At 46.9% G+C, this 22,781-nt stretch overlaps 1 protein-coding gene across 3 annotated transcripts in view; it reads right to left on the bottom strand.

The window, feature by feature from the left end:
• Positions 1–22,781, bottom strand: part of LOC144172655 (SH2 domain-containing protein 4A-like) — a 488,768-nt gene that overhangs the window by 19,570 nt on the left and 446,417 nt on the right. For all 3 annotated transcript variants that reach the window (XM_077701295.1, XM_077701293.1, XM_077701294.1), the window contains 7 exons: positions 14,076–14,264; positions 12,701–12,857; positions 11,556–11,889; positions 11,275–11,413; positions 9,149–9,464; positions 4,034–4,152; positions 112–335 (listed from right to left, as the gene is read on the bottom strand). In XM_077701295.1, coding sequence (XP_077557421.1) covers positions 112–335; positions 4,034–4,152; positions 9,149–9,464; positions 11,275–11,413; positions 11,556–11,889; positions 12,701–12,857; positions 14,076–14,256 — 1,470 coding nt within the window. In that variant the 5' untranslated portion in view covers positions 14,257–14,264. The remainder of the gene's footprint in view (positions 1–111; positions 336–4,033; positions 4,153–9,148; positions 9,465–11,274; positions 11,414–11,555; positions 11,890–12,700; positions 12,858–14,075; positions 14,265–22,781) is intronic.

Raw genomic sequence — 22,781 nt, forward strand, 5'->3', positions numbered from 1 at the left:
AAGCAAACTACCGCACTCTACTGAAGTCGTACAGCCCCCTACTGAAGTTGTTAAGGAAACTGTAAAGACCACTTCAAATGGGAGGCAGGTTCGGGCCCACTTATTACTCACCGCATGGTGCCGCACAAGGTCCCTGAGCCGGGGAAAGACGAGCTGGTTGGAGCCAAAGAACTGGCAGTGCCCCAGCGAGGCATCAATGAGGTAGTGCTTGCAGCGGTCGCCCGCCCAGTACGAGATGACGTAGCCCTTGATGCGTTCGTGCACGCGCACCAGAAATGCACCTGCCCCGCCGTGCCGCTGGAGCAGCTGCTCCGACTCAGGACGCCCAATGAAGCCTGCATGGGACAGTTGGCGCTCTGGTAAGAGCAGTCTCTGAAAGGCTGATGAGCAGAGAAGAACTGCTTCTGGTTGATCCCAAAGCAGGCGTCTCCTTTCCTCCTTCTACCCAGCGGGCAGGAGGAGGCGAAGTGCACTCTGCAGAATGCACTGTGTTCAAACAAAGTAAGAAACCCAAACGAAGCTTTAGGTATCCAGGCAAGCCATGAGCTGCTTGCGCTCTTTTTTCATCGATGCAAGAAGCCTAACGTAACTTGAAAGCTATCCAGGCAAACAATAACTCAAGCAACCACAGACGACTGTGGAATGTCCGAAAAACAGCTGAACATCTAATGGCAAGTTTGGACTGCCACTGTACGTCAATGTTTGGATGTAAACCCACGATCAAAAGTTTACGCATCACGAGAGCTGCAATTTTGGGTTATTTCTCTGCTGTGCGGCAGCCCGAGTTACTATGTGCCGTGTTTTTCATTACTTCAGTAACTATACGACACCTCACATGCACACGGCAGTTTGTTCGGCTTCTACCGGAAGAGACAACCTAAAATTGCCATTTTCCTGGTCCGTAAACTTTTGATCGTGGCTGTACATTTTCGGACCAACTATGGACATCCAGCAATGAATGTACAAAGGATATACATTTTCGTATGCCTGAAGAACAAGTCCGTGGACGTACAAAGTTACCACGAAGCAACAAATAATGGCGTAAATTGAATATAAAAGCAAAAACAAAAAATCTACTCTGCTTTTCAATTAAAAAGATTTTGTAACACCCAGACTTGTACATTGGAAGCTTCATCTGTGTGCTACTAATGTTAAGCCTAATTTTTTAACCTTTTTGAAGAACCTCACCGACACCACGATGATCTTTGGGGAACGGTATATAAGAATTAAGAACTGCTAACAAAACGTGTGAAGCAAGTTTACCGTGTTGAGTAGACTTATCTGCCCAATAGTACATTGGTATTGTGCAGTGTAGTATTCATTGTAGGAACATAAGCTTCTCGTTAATACAACATCTGTGATTTTGAAAATGTTTACTGAACGTTTGAGATCAGAGATGCTTGCAATTTAGGTATGGAAGTGTTAAATCCGGACACTTCACGGCCGTACATGGTATGGACGGCCGGCGGACGTCCAGTGGTTCCCTGGGAAGTTTGTTTTGCTCTCTTTTTCATCTACTCTAAGCTTTTCAATTAAAAAGATTTTGTAACACCCTGACTTGTACATTGCAAGTTTCATCTATGTGCTACTAAAGGTAAGCCTAATTTTTTTACCTTTTTGAAGCACCTCACTGAAACCACGATTATCTTTGGGGAACGGTATATAAGAATTAAGAACTGCTAACACGTGTGAAGCAAATTTACCGTGTTGAGTAGACTTACCTGCCCAATAGTACCGTATTTATGCGATTGTAAGTCGACTCAAATGTAAGTCGACACCCCCAAAATTGCATCTCAAAAAAAAAAAATAATAATAAAAGTGCAAGCGCTGCCTAGAAAATCGTATCACAAAAAGAGGCTCTACCATCAACTGCCAATACCCCCCATACGGCACCTCTTCCATCAGTGATCGAAGCTCCCAGAAGAGTCATGCACTCGTGATACACGCAGTAGATGTTAAAAAAGAAAAGCTTTTGTATAAGCACGCAGAATAACTATGCGCTGTGTATTGAGTGGGAAGAACACATTCGCTGCGAGATGACACCCATCGAAGCAACCGGCAGCGGCCACTGCCGCGTGATACCAAAACAAACATGGCGGCTGACGGAAGCGGCCGCACGCGATTTCTTTTTATTAGTGAGTACATTACTCGCATTAAAGAAGCATTTTGTTCGTCTCTAATAAACAAAATGAGTATTAGCAAATCCCTCGATTCAATGCACTGTGCTAATGTAGCCACAATCACATCACATGTCAGTACACTTCCGAACACGATGGTGGGAGATTAGTTGCTCTAAGTACAGTGGATAAAGGGCACAGATCGGGAATGCGAACTTTCAAAGTCGGCATCACCTTTATTTACACCAGAATGTATGCAATGGTAAATTAATACTCTAAGCTTCAACCGTAACCATGGAAACGTGGGTGCAAAGCTGCCCCACCTCATAGCACTGCTGATTTCTCCTTTCTCTTGCCATTTCTAGCAGTACACGGCTCGAATTCGATTATAAGTCGAACCCCCATCATTGGATTGTCCAATTTGAAAAAAGGGGTCGACCTACAATTGTGTAAACACGGTACGTTGGTGTTGTGCAGTGTAGTATTCATTGTAGGAACATATGCTTCTTGTTAATACAGTTGAACCCCTTTATAAGAGACACGTACCGGGGAGCAGTTTCTGTCTCTTATACGAGATGTCTCTTATAAGCAGGGAACCATGTTTTCACTTACAAATTAGACTCTAGTTCCATGTGGGCACCGTATAACTAAAATAAGCTCAAAAGAACGCTACAGCATGTTTCAAAAGATTCATTCTAATTAATGTTTGGCTCCAGAATTTATGAAACTTTGTTTGCTTCATGACTGTATTTACACTGTTTTTTACAACCAATTCTACAAACGTTTTTTCCTTTCCTTGTTTGTGGAAGATGAATCGTATATGTTGAGTTCACAAGCCTGATGAATAGCCAGAGCACACAGCTTCTTCCGCTGTGTGCTCAGGCTATTCATTACGCTTGCAGGACTCAACATCTGCAGTGTTTCTTGATTGGGAGCTACGCGAGTGGGAGAGCCCGCATGTGCGGTCGCGCTCCAATGGATGGCAGTAAGCTTCAACCACTTCTGTCAGTTGCATTTCCATTGGCAGGGCTTCTCGTCGTCATTTCATAGCTGACTGAACCACTTTGTGTTTGCTGAAGTTATAATAAATAGCGACTGCAGGCGCCTGTCGTCCCCCTGTGTTTCCACAATGGAAGCAACTGCAATTAGTGACTGGTGGCACTGCATCTGAAGTTAAAATGTCTGTTACAAGCAAGGTTATTGATTAAACTTCAAGGATAACTTGTCTCTTATAACCAATCTTCTACATCCAATGTCTGTTATAAAAGAGGTCGATTTAATGGGAAAGATAGGGCAGCCAACCATGTGGGTGAATAGTGTCTCTTATACCCATTTGTCTCTTACATCAGTGTCTCTTATAACGAGGTTCAACTGTACGACATTTGTGATTTTGAAAATGTTTACTGAACGTTTGAGATCAGAGATGCTTGCGATTTAGGAAGCCCGATTGGACGTATGGAAGTGTTAAATCCAGACGCTTCACGGACGTACATGGTATGGACGGCCGGCGGACGTCCGGTGGTTCCCTGGGAAGTTTGTTTTGCTCTCTTTTTCATCTACTCTAAGCCAAAACGCCTTGAGTAGATAGCAGTGCTTTGTCCGCTAGTAAATAGATGGCATTATTAGTAAAATAGCAGTGCAATGTTTCAGCTGACCCATCATCACACTCTACCAACCTAAACATAACAATTAACCAAAAAGTTATTTTAAAAGTTGACCATCATACCCAGACCTGTTACGAATCTATATTTTTTTTTATTACTATAGGACAGTAGAGACTAGAATGAAGGTATGTTAACAGTTGGCGATTCAGAGAATTAGACTATGATGCAAGATAAACAGCCATTACTTAGGGCACTACTGCAATGGCAACTTTTGGCCAGAACTGAGCAAGGTAAAAAAGGAGATTGACCTACCGTGGAACCAGATGGCTGGGTTATTGCCATTGTGGTCAGCGACAGCACCCCGTGAGTACTCGTCCTTTAGGAACCACTGTATTATGTCTGCCCTGCTGAACAGCTCTGCATCTTTGCTCCTGCAACAGTCCAAAATACCAGACAATGGTGCACCGGGCTGTTGTACCAATTCAAGGCAGCCAGCAAAAAAAGTAGGCCTCCAGTGGTATGACTTAAGTGTGTGATGCCCTTATGCACAGAAGCATCACCCTCACAGTGCATGCAACGTCCTAGATGATGGTACCCAATCAGCGCTTGCAGTTTTTCATTTGCACATGGTTCACAATGTCAGAATCAATCTACACTTCAAAAAGATGAAAAGCTACAGACATTGGCACTAAAACGCAATTTTCAAGAGCTCATCTTTGGTGCAAGGCATGGCTATACGTGCAACAAGTATGAACTGCCAAATGCAACAACTTCGATTGATCTCAAGGTGAAAAGGAAGCTAAGTGATGCGGCAAGCGAGAACAGCAGCTGTAAAGCTCGGAAGCAGCTATGTCAAGCCACATATAACAATGTGCAAGTGGCTTGTAAGCGCTGATCTATGAAAATTCCTATCAGTGGGCTTCTAATGCCAGCTAAAGCCAAGGACTTTGCTTCTTGCTTCAGATTTCAAGACATTCAAGCAATTTCCAGAGTTAAAACTATTTCCAGAGTTAAAAAGGCAACAACAACTGCCTGCCTTTTGTAAGCGGAACAGCAAAAAAACCCAAGGTGTGAGATGAGCAGACAATGTCAAAGCATGGATGACACGAGAACTGTTTAGCAATAAAGCAGCTTTCTGAGCTCGACAGTGCTGTGGTTTGAGTAGAAAAGAATAATTTTCTTGAATTTAAGTAACTGCTCAGCAGACGACAAGAATACCCTAGTGAAAATCTTTCAGCTGGTCTTAACTGGGATCAACTGGTCCCAGTGGGGAATTAACTGGTCCCAGTTGGGAATTAACTGGTCCCAGTGGGGAACTAACTGGTACCAGTTGGGATGCAATTGGTCCCAGTTGGTAGGCGACTGGTCCCAGTTGGGAAGCTGAAAGGGGGCAACTGGTCCCAGTTGGGAGGCGACTGGTCCTTGTTGGGAAGTTGAAATGGGACAACTGGTCCCAGTTGGGAGGCATGGTCCCAACTGGGAATCTGAAAGGGGCCAACTTGTCCCAGTTGGGCTTAAGCTGGTCTCATGTGGTAGGTATGCTTATCGAATGTAGAATTAATGTATAATGTCACAGATCATTGTTTCCTCTGAATTTGCGCAAGCTTTTACAAAGCAGCTTTTAACCCGAGGTACCCTTAATTAACAAAATCAGACGTCGTAAAATTGCCGTTCTCGCGCACCGGCGGGTGGCCCGAACTCTCTCGCCGTTTCCTGCCGTTGCATATTATCTTCTCCTCCCTCGGCTTTGTAAATTATCATCCCTCTTAACTTCTCCTCCTGTGTCCTCATCCATTTATGCTTTTCTTCCAGAACAACTCCGCAACACCCAGTCGACGCGTATGATGTAGGGGCGCGCTGGCGATCGAGACGGCCGTCCTAGGGCCGCAAGTACGGTCGCGACGGCGAAGGACGGTCTCGCGAGCACGGTAGCTGAGAGGCGCGCTGCAGGGAATTAGAGTTTCGGATAGGGGGGAGATTTCACGACGCCTGCGACGCGCCAGAAAATTTTTTTTCTTAATGTGCGGGAAAACAAATTAGGCAAGAGCGCTTTTACCGGGCATACAAGCAAATACAAGCATAATCGCGAGGAACGCCAGCTGGAAACAGGTAGCAGACAAAAGTGCAGATGTCGCGGCCACAGTTGCCGTGGCAGAAAAACCCCGTCATTAAGACTGCCTTCAACGTGTGATTTTTATGAACTACGTTTATGAGCATGGAGGAAAACCTTTTCTTTCCGTCATGTTTATGGGCCACAGTAGCGTCCATTTTGATACGCCACTACGATGTTAAGTTAGCCGTTTTAGAGGCGTTCAATCATCGTGTATCCAAGTAACAAACTGGTGTACAATTTATATTTTAAACAAATATTGCATTCTGTAATTTTTGACATTTTGTTGGGCTAATTAAATGTTAAATGACATATTTATTCAAAATTTTAGTCGTGCGGTTTCTGTAGTTTCGTACAAAGGCAAATGGCGCCGTACAGGTAAAACGTGATCGCAGTAATCGTGGTAACGCTACTGTTCTCTGATAGCCTACGTTTAAATATTTCGTGGGAGCACTATAGATTATATGCATAAGCTCTATAACAAGCAAGTTGTGCTTGAGGTCTCAAGGATTTTTCCCCAGCAAGGTGCAGCTATCGCAAGTTGAATAAGACTGAGGGACAAAGGATTTTGCCTCGGATGGACTCTTGACAGTGCAGGTACGTGTCTCTGTTTTTTCTTTTTTTGTGTGCGTGACTATCATGAACTGGCCATTTAAGTGGTACTTGCTGCTTGAACTTTAGTTCTACAAACATACTGTGCTCAACAAACGTGTTTTCTACGCGCTTCCGTTCTTAATTGCACAGGCGACCGCTCATGAAGGAAGTTGACTTAAATTTGACTTTATTTTGATTTTATTTTCACAAACCACACGTCCTAGGTATGTTTTTTTGACGCTGTGTCTAAAGGTACGTCGGACGTACGCCGATCCTAGAATCTAACGATACGTCGGACGTACGCTGACCCATAAAATCTGGTTGTCGTGCTGCATATCTAAATTGCCAAATTACACATTTTCAGAGACCGGAGCTTAGGGGGCGGATGCTGAGAACAAGTGCAAGCCATTCTTCCACCTCACCCTCGCCTGCTGATGCGGGGACACCATCGAAGCAGAGTGAAAAAATCGTTGTGAGCCAAGGAAGCAATGGGGAGGAACTATATTGATGCAGTTTTAATAAATGACACCAAAGAAGCTCTGCTGCCTTGTGCCATTTGTTGGTGCTACCTGGTTGCGCATTCAAGTGCAGTTGGGAGAAACGTCCCGCTGCAGATGATTGTGGAACGGGGAGTGCCGGAGATCAGCTGCAAGTGGAGTAGGTGAGAATGGCCGCAACTGGTCCCAGTTGGGACCAGTTGCGGCCATTCCCAGCTATTCCACTTGCAGCTGGTCCCAACTGGGACCAGTTTCAACTGGTCCCAACTGGGATTTATTGCAACTGGGACCAGCTGCAACTGGTCCCAACTGGAATTCCCAGCTAGTCCCAGTTGGGACCAGTTGCAACTGGTCCCAACTGGGAATTGTTCCATAACCCAGTTTAACTGGGACCAGTTGGGACCAGTTGGATTCCCAGTTGAACATTTTCACTAGGGTATGCAACTGGAAGCCTTTAAATTGATGCCTCTGCAACCAAATGCCAAGGCTAAACCCCCGCCACTCGGCATGGGTGCAATTATGAAGTTAAAATTTTATTACTGTCAGTGTTTTAGCAATATGTTAATAGGAATCTATGGACCTTCAACACAAAACCACATCACCAGGATCTATCTCGCTGTTACATGCCATGAAAATGCTGAAGGAATTGTGGGTGGAGATCAGGCCTGCAGAAATCAAAAACTGCTTTCGCAAAGCTGACATTTGGTGTCACCCAGATGATGTGTGTGGAAACGACACGCAGAATATCAGCCCAGACTTCAGGCCAGAGGCCGTCAGTACAGGCAACTATGGGGAGACCCTGACGGTGAGGCAGATATCCAGAAAGCATTTCTACAAAAGTGATTGTACAAAAGGTGTGACCACCTTCCCTAGATATCGTGGCATGTAGAAACAATGCAGAAGAAACTAATGAGCCTCCAGTAGTATCGACATTGCTGACTTTAGGCTTCATAGCCTTGCTCAAGCCGAGGCGCTTGACCTACGACTACACTAACAGCTTGACAAACAGAGGGCTACTGAAATGGACCTCAATCTTAGTTTATGCCAGTAAGAGCCTCATGTGTCATTCTTTTCTAAAGTGCAGCTTTCCTTGCTTCTTATCCCAGCTTTCCAGGAACTGCTGCTTCTGAGTTTCTTACGCCACCAGATAGCACTCACCTATGCACATCGCAGCCGATACCACCAGGGAGGTGTTTCACATTTCCTGTGTATATCATGTGCTCTGCATTTGGAGCTGGCATCTTAAAAATGTGCGTGGCCAACAGAATCACCTTCACACGACCAAAAATAGTAGACCCTAAATGTAGGCTGGCTCATAGGCTTGAATCAATTAAGGCAACGATGTGTGGCAGCCATGAAAGACGACAAGCATTGTAAGCACTACGGCCAGAACCGACAAGTGGAACAGCGCATAAAAATCAAGTGCTTAATGCACGGGGGCAGTTTGTTATTGTTAGAAAAATCATTAATGTGCCTGTGGATGTGGACCACATCGTTACTACGATCCTTCCATGCGACATTTCCAACAATGTGGAAACCTACATTTACCTTGAAAACATGCCAGCAGTAAAATCAGTGAACAAGCGCAAGTATACACAACTCCCACCTATGCATGGAATCCCCCAGATTTTTTTTTCTTACTTAAACCTGCAATGCTGCTCCTGCTCTATTTAGTCCTTTATGTGTGGTTTTAAAGAAAAGTCAAATTATAACTAACTCATGCTATAGCAAGCACTTTAGTTGCATTGCACTGGAGGGGTTCCTTGTATCCAGGCTTGATTGTGTTTGCTGCATAAATGCCCATTTTGTGCACTTGCAGATTGCAAAAAGTACACATCTTTCAGGGACACTTTGTGGGTGCAATGTAGGCAAATTTGTAAAACACGCTAGGGATTAGCCACAGCACACATACATGAAGATGAAGATGAGAAAAGTGACAACAGAGGTGTTTGCATTGTCACATTTCTTCTCTTCGTCGTTTCGTTCACACTATAGTAGAACATTCTAATTACCAGACACACGCACCACCAGGAAAGTACAGAAATGTACAACTGCTACACAACTCACCGAGACTATTAGGAACATGGCATGTCCAGCCATTTCCCAAGTCATAAGCCCTTCGGCTGACAGCTGAGCTTTCACAGTCACAGCCAATTTGCATGGACCACAGCCCACGTCTAGAGCCCCTACTCAACCAGATTAGTGCGACACCATCCATCCACTGACCTGGACGTGGCGTGAGAGGGCATGACGGTGGTGGTCACGGTGGTGGTGACAGTGGTGGCCACGCTGTTCTTTGGGATGCCATTGCTGCCGCCATTGAGCAGCACGTTGGGCGGGGGCGTGGTGGGGAGGGGCGGTGGCACCACCTTGGGAGGCACAGGGGGCTTGCCGTTGGGGCTGTTGATCACGGCCGCAGTGTCCTTGTCATCCACGGTTGCCAAGGCCGTGCCGTTTCCAAAATGCAGCGCCCTCTTGTGCTCTTCACGGGCGATGCGAGCTATCTCACGTATCTGCTTCTCAACCTCCTTGGCTTTCTTCTCTGTTCACACCAAGGGGAACACGCAGGGAAAAAAGTGTAAGCACCCCAACATTCCACGAATGTTGAGTCTCCGGCCACACAAGTGGGAAGCCTGATTTGCCCCGCTCAAACTGCACACCCAATTTTTGATGCTTTTGTTGGCTGCTGGTAATGTACCTAACAGTACGTGTGGGCGTTAGCTATAAAAGTCATTGTTATTTGCAATTTTGTCGCCATGCTAAGGCTGTCCACCCAGCAGATATTCACATGGCACTGGTTCAAAATTTTATTCTAAAGCATAAACTACCCAATCAGCTCTTTCGCACTGCACAATGTAGCTCTACACTCAAAGAAGCTTTCTCAGTGAACCATCTCAATGTGACACTGAAGAGGATTCTGCGATGTCTTGTTTGTGGTTGCATTGTTCAGCCTGACCCATGTAATGTATTATTTGGATATTTAAGCAGAAGTCTAGAGCCCTAGTTTATCTGTAACAAGCAGCAGAACAGAAAACCACATGCATCATTCGTAGCCACTACACCAACTGTAGTACCATAACACCGTCACCCTGGTTTACAATATTGAAATAAATAACAGTGCGACAAAGAACAGGGACATGAAAGACAACACGATGAGGTTTGCAGTACTTCTTCACGCTATCTCAGCCCGCACAATTTTGATTTCCATCCGTTTCATGGTTACCATATTATTTTCGGTAATTCATGCACAGGTTTGGAGGTTAAACGTGCTGTACATTATCAAAATGTAGCCCTGCAAGCTTGCATGCCAATGTGTCATCAGCAAATCAGTGGGGAGGAAGACGCAAAGAAAAAGTCACTTTAGAACACAAGTTCCTTGCTTAAAATTTCACTTAAATCTCAACAGAGAATATGCATTTTAGACTAATCTGGTAAGACAATGCATAAACTCACTTTAAAATCTATCTGATGCTCCTAAATGTCATCGGGAAATGGTGACATTTTTTTAGTTCAACTCTGGTTTCTCAGACTCTGCAACGAGGTATGTCCCTTTTTTTAAGAAGTTCATAAAAAAACCAGCCCAGCCAGAGCTAGAAGTGACACGGCCAAGCAACCAAATCTAAAAATAAACATGACTGTGCTGCAATCTTTGCCAATGTGTCTACAGAATAACAAATTGACAGTCCCATTTAGCCTGCAAGGCTTAAAGCAGTGCTAGTATTGCAGCAGTTACATAGGCTCATGCTTACATTGAGCACAATGAAGAGAAAAGACTACAGCAGTGCTATATAATCATTCAGAAGATCTATGTTGCGACAAGAAAGGCTGGGGCATGTATTCTGTGCCCCTCAGTGCACCTCGTCCACCGTCAGTGTTTTCTTGCAATAAGACAACCTTGAGAATGGAGTAGAAGTGTCGGATACTTATGAGGGAGTTACAAGCACTCACAGCAGCAATTAAGGACAAAAAACAGCATTTTGTTTTTGCAGCAAGTGTCTCTCAACACCAAAGTATAAATAAAGGTAGAGCACAACGTCATAAAAAAATGTAGTTGGGCTAGTGGAAAATTTCTCTACCTAGATACAGGACAGATTAAGGGAGAGACACTAAGTGACGACAGCAACTGGCAAGTGCTCTGTCTTTCACTAATGGCGCTTTTGGATGAGTTGGGTTGCCAATTGAGTTGCATCCCGGGATTCACCGCACCAAAACACATCCCCACTCATTACCGGGTGTTTAAATGCACCGCGATATAAAAGGTGCAGCGAAAACTCCACTGGTACACCCCCTAAACCCATCCAAAGGAGTCAGAGCTGCAGAAACAACTCCCAACAAAAGAAGGCTGCACATACCTTGCTCGATCCACAGCTCTTCCTGGACCATACTCTCCCGCTCAGCGGCCTCAATGCTCTTGCGCTGCTGTGCCTTGATCTCCTGGTAGATTTCATTCGAGCGCTGCTCCATCAGCTGTTTCAGACTCTCCTCCCGGTTCTGAGAGCAGAGGAGAAAGAAGGAGCCACCCTTAGACGAGCACGCTAGGGCTACTCGTGCAGAAACAGTCACACGGGACACTTGCTCCTCTGGTGGGATTGGCCTAACCTAACTAAACCAATGCTGGGAACCACTCGCTCACCCTGATCTCTTGCTGCTTCTGCGACAGCCACGTGTTGCGGTCCACGGGGGCGACCCGGGTGGGGGACAGTGTCACCGAGTCCTGCAGTAGGGCAGCCACCTCTTTCTCGAGGGAGAAGCAGCCTTCCAGGGGCTTCTTCTTGCGTCGAAGCCGCACAACCTCGTCTATGCCATCCTTGGGGATCTCGGGAGGCGGTGAAGGCGTCAATGGCACCACAACGATTTCTTTTTGCTGCTGCTCTTGTAGTTGCTGCTGCTGAAGTTGAAGTTGCTGCTGCTGCTGCTGCTGCTGCTGCTGCTGCTGTTGCTTTTGCTGCTCCTGTTCCTCTTGGTTTCTGTTCCCAAGTTACAGAGGGAGAAATTCAAGATTGGACTTTTGTTTCTCTGACAATTAAATACGCGTGCTTTTTTTGCTCAGTAAACAGCAAAAACCTTGAACAGCTGGGCCCAGTTGCACTGTTAGAAAATGTGTCCGAAACGCTAATTGTTAGCTAAGCAGATCACATCACCTTATATCACAGAGAAAAGACACTTGACCAGAACATGACTTGCAGGCAGTAGTTGTAGAAAACCGAAAGAGAAACAAGAAATGAAGGATGAACCAGATAAGTACAGAGGACAGCTGAGAGCAAAGTAGCCTATTATGTACATGAAGAAAAGAAGGCAGTTTTAGAGTGGGGACAGATGGCATATCACAAGTACTTTGTTCAGAATGCAACATTCTGACTTCTTCCACATGCTTCCCCCTTCCCTCCACCACTTAAGCTCCCGTCCCACTTTGCCATCGGGCTAATGTGGTTACGTTAGGTATACTATTCATAGGCACTCATGCTATTCATCAGCACTAATGCGCATTCATAAGCTCTGAAAAAATCTATTCAACAGGAGCCACCAAGAAAATAGGTAGCACTGTGTGAAATAGGAGGATTTAGTTTAATCTGTTGTAAATTTTTAGATATATTCTAACAGTTCAATACTTCTTTTTTCAAAAAGAACTGAAGGTAAAAAGTACAACAAGGGGGAAGGGGGAAGTCCCAAACATGGAACAGCACTGCCCAAAATCCACCAGGCGGTGCATTCTCTCCAGGTTTGGGTCAAGTGAGCAAGCCATGAAGCCAGCCTCCCCCCCATTTCCAGAAGCCCCACCTGAGCAGGAGTGCCTCCTGTGCAGCCTGGATGCGAGCCTTCTCCTTGGTCTCCTTCTCAAGGATCTCCTCGATGCTGGGGTCCTCGGGGTGCTCTCCCATCACCCATGTCCACGGCTTGCCGTCCGTGCCCAGCAAGAAGTCCACCCGCTTGCTCCCTGTGGGCACACACATTCACCACTCCTGTGGGACACGACAACTCGCATTTCAAAGCATTGCACAGGGTGTCCACAACAAGGCTGTACTGTATGCTGGTGGCTCCCTGTATTTGGCACAGCCTACACTGCCTACCTTACAAATACCCTTCTACATGCACTTACACACACTGCTGCAAGTACCAAATTTGGTAGGGAAACTGGACCTTCTTGCCACAGGGCTGTGGCACTTTAAAACTGTTTCTTTCAGTAAAACAAAGAAAGCCCATAAGGTTCCTCTTTAAGCAACAAAGATTCGTTGCAATCCACTAGCAATGGCTCCCAAACCACCAAACAAGAGAAAAACAGTGCCAGCTATGGGAAAGTTAGCAAAACTAAAAGCCACTCCATTGACAAACAACACCATGTGCAAATGCAGAAACTGCCACGGTTACAAAAGGTGCACACCTAAAACATCATCTGAATCAAGTTCCAGCATAGTCTCCTACATTCTGCTTTGCAGATCCAAGAACATTGGCCACATTTCTGCTCACTTCGTTGCAAATGCCGTCGAAAGACTTCTTCCGCTCCTGCTACGTTACTGCCTCCCTTCTGCCCCGCCCAACTCTCTTGGTCCTCACATGATAAACACAATGACGATTTGCTGAATTCAATTTTTTGCATTCGCACTGCTGGGGCACTGTCTGTTGGCCCCACTTGCTTCAGCTGCCCTTAGCGCTCAAGCCATGAAACCATAGCACGAGCCTTCTGTATTTTGTGGTAAAAATATTGTTTTGAACGAGTTTTTTTTCATTGTTTTCTACCACAAAAATCACACCCATGTCTATTTTGAACTAAAAGAACACTGCTAGTATTAGTTCTGTATTGATGTATTTCCTTAAATATGCTCAATGTGCTCTTTTTGCTGAATAATGTTGACAAGTCTGGAGTACGGTACCAGAGTTAGTAGTGTACAAATGCTTTGCGCATTGCATTGTCTCGTTCAAGAGTTCTTTTAACTTTTGGCCGGGTGGCTGGAATGAGGGATAGACAGGTAGAGAGAAAGACAGACCAGAATTGTCGCATTTAAGTAGCCCAAGAAAGATTAGTCTTTAAAAAGAAAAAGTAATGGAAAAAGGACAGCTGCTGTCAACACTGGCTCCTGCTTTAGCGTCTATACGGAGCATGGGCCGCTTGCTGCCTAAAAGTGGACTGGCCGCCAGTACACGCAGCTGCTCGCACCTGGCCTGCTGGTGTTGGTGCCGTTCCTCTTGTTGTTGAGGGCCAGCTCCTTCTCGCGCTGCTCCCAGCGGCGCACCTGCTCCTCGCGCATCTTGCAGAAGAGGATGTGCTTCTGCTCATCGTCCAGCTCGGCCAGCAGCTGGGGGTCGATGTACATATCCCGCAGGATCTGCTGCAGCATCTTCACGCCTGCACAAACATCCCGTGTGTGGCCATTACGGGGGCTGCTTCGAAAGGTCCCTCCAAACCGGCAGCTCGCACAACCCCAACTGCATTCAAGTTCAATTCAAATCCTCTGGCAAGAGAACTGGCATTTATCTAGCCAATTTCACAGAGAAATACTCCATGTACACGTATTAAGTGTTTTCATTTTAATACCAATTCTGCTAATGCAATAACCGTTGCATTCTTTACAGTGAAGCTGTATATATCCTCCCAGGTTCTCGCGGTAGTGTGGACGCTTTACTTAGGCGGCGCGTGTTCAGCTGTATGGGAAAATCCATAGCAAAATGAAAAACAGGTTTCAATGCCTCCACATCGAAATAAGATGTCTCATATTGCCCCTGGAAAAAAGGTCACTTTTTAAAAGGTGACAGCTCGCCAGTGCCTTGTTATGGGGATCACCGGGCATTCCAGTCTTCTTTTCCTCGCTTTCCCCAAGTTCGATTTTGGTGCAACCGTGGCTCAATATACCCAGAAAAAACCATATTTGATGCAGAATGCAGCATCTTTTTCCATGTTTATGTTGTGACAACTGACATCACCAAATGGCATGGAGGATGGTGCGTGAGAAGCGGCACTTCTTTAATTTTTTCATGGAAAAACGTGTGTAGCCGAACAAACACAAGCCAGACAATCTTGAGTGCCACTTTACCCATGTGCCCCCGAAGGCATGGACATCCCATGGCAGAAGAGGTCTAGAAAACTGATGACGAAGTACAACATTGGAGGTGCAAATGGAATATCAGGCGCCATCGAAAGAAAAATTGAAAAGCAGATAGGTGAGCACACAGGATGGAAACAAAGTCAAATAAGGCCCATAAAGCCGACAAGTGAGGAACCGAGGAAAAAAAGTTTTACACTAACACAAAGGGAAGCGAGTTACCTTTTGAGTTCCAAACTGGCTGCCTCGGGGAGCAAGGACCTACATAAAGAAGCCCGCAGCAGGGCAAAAGTGTGTATGCCATAGGAAGGATTCCGGGACAATTGAACACATTGTAAGTAAATGCCAAAGTACCCATTCAGCACGAAATGGAGAGAACGCTTAATTTTATGACGCAATGTGTTTTACGGGCAATGGAAATTATAACCTACCGCGGAAATTAGCACAAGGGAATTAGGGTTTTCTAGGAAAAAAGAAAGGAAAAGGTGGTGACACTAATATGAATAAGAATTTCTGCCATTAAAAATACAGTGACAGCGAGGCTGTAGAAAACCACTATCATATAGAAAACCATCCCTCCTTTCACCCTTTATACCAAGCAGCAGCAGCAGCAAACAAAATGAAAATTACACACCCATATATATCCAAGGCCATCACTTAACCGTATACATATAATCGGACAAGAAATACCGTGCAATTAGATAAAGCTGCAACCTATTTTTCCTCTGAGTTTGGTAGCCAAATAACTCGTGCGGTTTAAATGGCATCGGCCATCACCCCAAAGCCTTTAGATATCATCATCAATACAATTAAAGCAAGCTAGCGAGCAGCCAGCCAGGGAGTAGCCAGGGTGTTCATTTTTCGGTTTCTATACAAACGTATTAAAGTTGCAGACACAGCGCACAACTTCACATCCGCTCAACACACCGCCGAGGCTAGCGACACCCCCACTGACCGAGTACGGTTTTTGGGTCGGGTAAACATTACATATTTCGATCCCACTGCTTATACTAGCTGTGAGGCATCTTTGTGAGCTGTTCTATCAAGTACAAAAAAAAAAAAATCATGCACCCCTCCGTCCAACGACGACGATGGTTTAATGCGAAGCTTTCTCGTGAGGCATTCCTTGTGGTAGTCTGAGTTTGGACTATAGTGTGCTTGAATACGCTATAGTTTTTACTCGCAGATGGACTGCACTTTAAATCATTGAGCTTTGAATTTGACCATTCGACATCTGATTTTGCATGAGCAAAGATTTCTGTTCAACCATCGTCGTTGTTAGATGGAGTAGTAGTAGTAGTAGAAAACTTTATTATAAAGCGAGGGGCACATGGTTTTTCTAATTTTGCGTGTCCTCTCCAATTCAAACTGCTTCGACCGTGTAGAAATGGCGCAATTGGATAGACGTCGGCTTCATAACGCGAAGGACCCAGGTTCGACTCGGACCACGGGAAGCGCTTTTTTTTTTTTTTGAGCCGCTTCCACGATCATCATCATAGTCAGAGAAAGTTGGCTTTCCTGCAGTGCACTTTCGGAGTTCACGGACGGATCAGTGAAACATAGAAAGCTTGGCTTTTAAAACCACACACTTATTAACCTACTGATTGATTATTATTATTATTATTATTATTATTATTATTATTATTATTATTATTGATTATTGTAGGGTTTAACGCGCCGACGCAACGCAGGCGATGATGCGCGCCGTAGTGGAGGGCTCTGGATTAATTTTGACCACCTGGGGATCTTTAACGTGCGCCGAAATCTCGTACACACGGGCGTTTTCGCTTTTCGCCTCCATCAGAAAAGCGGCCACGCGAATCGAACCCGCGTCCTCGTGCTCAGCAGTGCAACGCCTTAGCCAGCGGGGCGGGCAACCTACTCAATTATTTTGTCAAGCGAGTGAGCGGAACACACACACACACACACGCGCGCGCGCACACGCACACACGCGCGCAAACACACGCACGCGCACACACAAAGAACGCGTTGAAACGAATAGGCGCAACGACACCTAAGCACTTGTTATGACGTAGTGAATGCGACAGCACTAGTGTTGAATGTTTGAACGAATTTACTCGCATAGCGTGTGCCACCACTCCTCCAAGCTGCTCGGTGTAGATTAGCGTCACTAAATAAATTTAGTGGCTCTAGTGTAGATGGGTCAGAGTCTATCCTGGTATGCACCGCACTGATGAAATTTGCGAAACATGTGTCGCATGGACGGCAGCGCGTTCATTCCGTGCATGGTAAGGACGTGGTGCCTACAGCGGCGCGTGTCTTTAGTGGTGCGCAAGTGTGCTCCCATCATTATTACAGTTCTTTTCTCTTCGCGGCGTTTTCTTCCTGATCAGTTACTGTGACTCAGAGGCTTGGCCGGTCGCCCTGGTGAGCTCTACGCATTCGCTATCAGTGGGAGCGTGCCTTGCTCCTCACTTAATTGGTACATGCATCATTAAAGAGTTACAGCAAAGCGGAGAACCGGTCCCGGTACGATACCCGGTAGGCGACCGGCGCCACTGCGCGTGCGCAGAGGTGAAAAAACTGGTTGTGCGCATGCGCAGGTGTACCGGGAACCGTACCGGGACCGGTTCATCGTAGTACTGAGTACGTGCGGCAAACACGCAAAGTCGAAGGCCACAACCCTTTGGCTCGGTTCACCTTTATATTCGGCAAGAATAATCCAGCTGTGCTGGACGTCCGGAGGTTCCGTGCTAGGCAACGCGAAGATTGGGGCTAGTAGGTACTTCTTTCCTTTCGACTGCGCTGATAGGTTACAAACTAGGAAGAACACAGGGGACATTCACAAGAGCTTGCCCTGTGAATGTCCGTGCAGTCGAAATGTTCGTGCTCATCCCGCTTCCAGGAGGACCCTGGTTCGAATCCCATCCAGCTCGAAATTTTCCATTTCTTTTTCAACTCAATTAGTCCCTTTGTTTATATCAACTTTCCTCAGAAATGTCGCTCCTTCCAGGAATTGATCGACATTTTTTGTATCCTCTGAACAATCGTCGAGTTTGTGTCACCACCATAAGCCGGGTGGCAACGCGGTGGCCTACAAAGTGCAGCCATTAGCATTACAGTCCATGATATAGAAACGCTACAAAAACCTGAAATTCGGGTATAAGATCTGGGAAGGCCCAGGAAACGGCTGCCAATATTTTTGTTTATGGCAAAAAGCACCCTTGAAGGCTTCTGTCACTGCCAACCTAATTATTATGAAAATGTGTCACAATAAATAATTAACAATGAAAAAAGTTTCGCTTGGTGGCTTATTAAAGCCACCAGCGCCGGCTTTAAACACGGCTAACTCAGATGCAGGCTATAAACACCGTCGTTGCCCTAGCTGATACCAAAATATATCAACAACACGCACTACGGAACTTATCGCACGCGGAGGAACACACTCAAAATTATAATTGACTATCAGGGTCTTTACCGCAGCGTCTTCTGCCCCACTGTTTTTACCTGGCATCTCTGGCAGAAAAACTTTAACAGCTTCCTCCGTGGCCAATTGGTAAATTATTGTTGGCATGTTCAGTAACCTGCGCGATAAAACAAATTGGATGCGCTCCGGCTAACTTCACTGCAAATGTCATCGAAAGACGATAGTCTACTGCCAGCCCTGCCATGTGAATGCCTGGAGCTCTTTTCTCCCACGCCCTGCACTGCTCAGCACGAGGTCGCGGGTTCGATTCCCGGCCGCGGCGGCCGCTTTTCTGATGGAGGCGAAAAGCAAAAACGCCCGTGTGTACGAGATTTCGGCGCACGCTAAAGATCCCCAGGTGGTCAAAATTAATCCGGAGCCCTCCACTACGGCACGCCTCATCGCCTGCGTTGCATCGGCACGTTAAACCCTACAATCAATCAATCAAGCTTTTTTTTTTTTTGGCTGGGAGCAGACACATACCAATATTATAAGAAAGACTATCGTCTTTAAAACGTTGGGAAAGCATAACTGCTGCTCGTCTCACACTCTTCAGGCACAGCGCACGTAAAACAAGACTTCGAGCGCTGTGCCTCTAAAATGCCGAAATACCAACTAGCCCATCAGTCCGCACTCGTCACACAGCTTTCATGAAAAAAAAAAAAAAAAAAAAGAAATTCAGACATTCGCTGCAAATCCCAACGTGCCAGTGAAAAATCACCTGTTGGCTAGCAAATTCCCGCAGTTCACATAAACATCTACACAGCCGGCGAAGCAAAATATAAATGGAGGGGCATGGAAACTAGCACAGTTTTCGCGCCCATAACATAGCGCCTCCGCCACTTTCAGACACAAGCGACAGTCGTCAAGTGGTATCTGCTATCAGTGCAACATGTTTATCTTCCTCTATGCCCTCGCAACCACCACGCACGATTCTTTGCCAGGTACGCGTTCGAGGTGTGTGCAGAGCGTTTATCAGTAATCCGGGCCACGAGCAAGCGCACTACAGCATATGCACAGTTAGCGCTCAATAAACACTCGAATCTCTTTTGCTCTCTTAGATGCGAATGCGGTTAATTAACGCGTACGATCACATCTCTCGTAATGACTACCTGAAGAAGCACAGCTGGAGTGCTGTGATCGCCCTTAGAGTTAAAAAAAAGAGGAGAGAGGGGGGCTACCGAAAACGAAAAGAGAAAACATCGCAGTTAATACAGTCACAACGTGTAGCGGAAAAGAAATTACTGATCACTTTGTATTGCCGGAAGCATTTATCAGCATTATCAACAGTTCATCAGTGTCCACGGCAGGACGATTGCCTCTCCCTAAGATCACTCCTGTCGGGGGTTTTTCGATTCCATTATTTCCCCCGCACTTCACCCATCCACACAGCCCTTCGTCTTTCCCTATTTCAGTTGCTATCCCTTGGTAGTCATTTCGTTTAACGAATGTTGTCCGTCATTCGCATCACACGACCTGCATGCCTCATATGTCTACCTGACACTGTTCGCTAATCCAGAAAGCATCTTTATGCGCAAGTGCTACCGCTAGACTTTTATGTTCCAAGGCTCAGTGGGAGACCTAAGCTTTCTTTCAAGCTGCTTAGTATACATACCCAAAGCTTCCGCCCCGTATGCCATCACCGGAAGCGCTGATTGGTTGCAATACATTGGGAGCATTACTTATCAAATATTTGTGGTCTACTTCAGCGTACGGGTGTGGTACGTAGCCGGCTGCCATGAGCCCACGATCCGGCTCCCGTTTCAAATGCCACTGCTGACAGACAGACAAACGGGATCACGGTGGTGCTTTTCATCTGACCTCGCGTGAGCTATGATTGAGATGAAATAACACTGCCCCCCACACGCTGTCACACCGCCTTGCTCATCCACGCTGCTAGGAAGGATGCCAAGGTAACGTCTGTGCACGAAAGCGTAACGGCGAATATCATTTTCAAAAGTAACGGAGTGTAGTACACGACACTGCGGCGTTTGGTCTGACACTTCAGGGCCAAATGTGAACTCTCCTCCGCAATCAAACGCTCTCCCAAGCCTCCCCGGCGCACCGCAGTTCGCCTCCTCTGTTGGGCCTTTCTGTTTGAAGGAACATGTTGGGCACCGAACTGTCAGCAGGCTGCCTGGCACGCGATACGGCACTCGATTTTCATATGCACTCCTCAATCGAGTCCGAAGGCAGTCGCAAGAGTGCACAGGCCTGGTAACTCAAGACTTTGGGCCAAGTCTCCGGGGTTCAACGCAGCAAGGCTACGCCTGGGCTGAGAAGCACTTGTACTGGAGGGCTGCGCATTACTCTAGACAACCTGCGATTGCTTGACCAGCGCTGAAGTCTTGTGTCCTAGGGTGTATTTGTGGGCACCCACAGTGGGGTATTGGACAACGCTTTATGGGCAGGAGCATATGCTGTTGTCGCACGATATTCCCTGGTTGGCGCAGCCAAGCCCCCTGTGTGGTTAATATTTACCAACACTATAGCTACACTAGTATAGCGTAGTATGCCTTGGCCTTGGCATGCCGAGCCTACGCTCAGAGCAAGCGGGAGAAACAGCTCTAGTAAGGCTTCGATTGTAGGGTTTAACGCGCTGACGCAACGCAGGCGATGAGGCGTGCCGTGGTGGAGGGCCCCGGATTAATTTTGACCACTTTAACGTGCGCCGAAATCTCGTACACACGGCGTTTTCGCTTTTCGCCTCCATCAGAAAAGCGGCCGCCGCGGCCGGGAATCGAACCCGCGACCTCGTGCTCAGCAGCACAACGCCTTAGCCACTGAGCCACCGCAGCGGGTCCTAGTGACGGAGAAACCCTCTCTTTCTGGCTCGCGGGGCCCGCTCACGTGACTGGTTTTAGGCCCGCCCCTCGGTGGGGATAGCCCGCGGAGGCTCCGGGAAAGAAAATGCCTCCGCATGTTTTCGCTCGACGGCGGTGGCCCTCGGCGGGGAATGGAACCTGTTCCTCGGCGCTGTCGTCTGCTAGTCACTCCGCGTAGCTCCGCACGTGTGGATGCGCCGCCAGGCCGGATAATCCGGTCACATGCTGTTGACGTCACATATCCGTCCGCCTCCGCGCGCCTGTTCCTCCGTCGTGTGAATCCCGCCCGGATTATCCGGCCTGGCGGCGCATCCACACGTGCGGAGCTACGCGGAGTGACTAGCAGACGACAGCGCCGAAGAACAGGTTCCATTCCCCGCCGAGGGCCACCGCCGTCGAGCGAAAACATGCGGAGGCATTAGAGAGTTATAGCATATCGGAAAAACGGTTCCGGTACGGTACACGGTAGCCGCTACGGGACCGTACCGGGAAGGCTCGTTTTTAGAGTTATAGCAGACCGTAACTACCGGCCATGCTACCGTGACTGGGAGCGACTTGTGTTGTACGTCGTTTGGCAATTTTTCGTGAGTCTGTGGCGCCTCCTGTGCTGAAATATTAGTTTCCAGTTCTCAAAAGCATTAGAAAAAAAAAAAAAAAACATCCAACGCCCCTACGGAGATTCGAACTGCGACTGCGTGAACATGGAGCGGCATTTTAACTCTACGCCATTTCAATAGATGGCGCCAGTAGGTCAAGCTCAGTACATACGGCTGGCTGTTTCTAGTTTTTCGTTGTATTTGAGAGTCCCTCGCACTGATACCGCCTGTTCCTCACTCGCCGATTTGTAGACGGGCCCCATGTTGCATACTAGTTAAGTAGCCGTATCGCCTTTATTTAACCTAAAAGAAGCTATCGGACATGCGTCGTTCGACGACACAAACCACGGCAGTTGGGCCGGGACCGTGTTTCGCTTGCTGCTTGAGCTGTCAGAATCGCGTGGATTTCACTTGTTGCAACCTCATTTTTCTTAAACGATCTCATATTTACAATCCATTCGACTAGGCGTGAGCCAATCGTACGTATCCTAAACTCTTCCAAAGCGGCCGCCCGCTTCCGAACGACGGACACGGTATGTCTCGGTACCGCGCGGCCAAGTCGCTCCGGTATACGGTAGGGTTCTGCGCATGCGCGGTAGCGTCCAGACGGTAGACGTTACCGTACCGGAACCGTTTTTCCGATCTGCTATAACTATTTTCTTTCGCGGAGCCTCCGCGGGCTATCCCCACCGAGGGGCGGAGCCTAAAACCGGTCACGTGAGCGGGTCCCGCGGGCCAAAAAGAGAGGGTTTCTCCGTCGTGTGAATGCCGCTTTACTGACGTGAGGAGGAAAATAAGGAGAGCCAGAGACGTCAAAATTTCAGCCCATTAATCATGCAGAACAAAACCTGCGAGATCCATTCGTTATCAACTACTGCTAGGGCCGTGAAGGCATAATAATAGAGATGGGCGAATATTCGACAAATTCGAATATTCGATCGAATATTTTATTATTCGAATTCGCTTCGACTAAAA

This window comes from Haemaphysalis longicornis, unplaced genomic scaffold (assembly GCF_048455015.1).
Source record: "Haemaphysalis longicornis isolate Haplotype H1 unplaced genomic scaffold, Haemaphysalis longicornis Haplotype H1 scaffold_25, whole genome shotgun sequence".
Taxonomy (NCBI): domain Eukaryota; kingdom Metazoa; phylum Arthropoda; class Arachnida; order Ixodida; family Ixodidae; genus Haemaphysalis; species Haemaphysalis longicornis.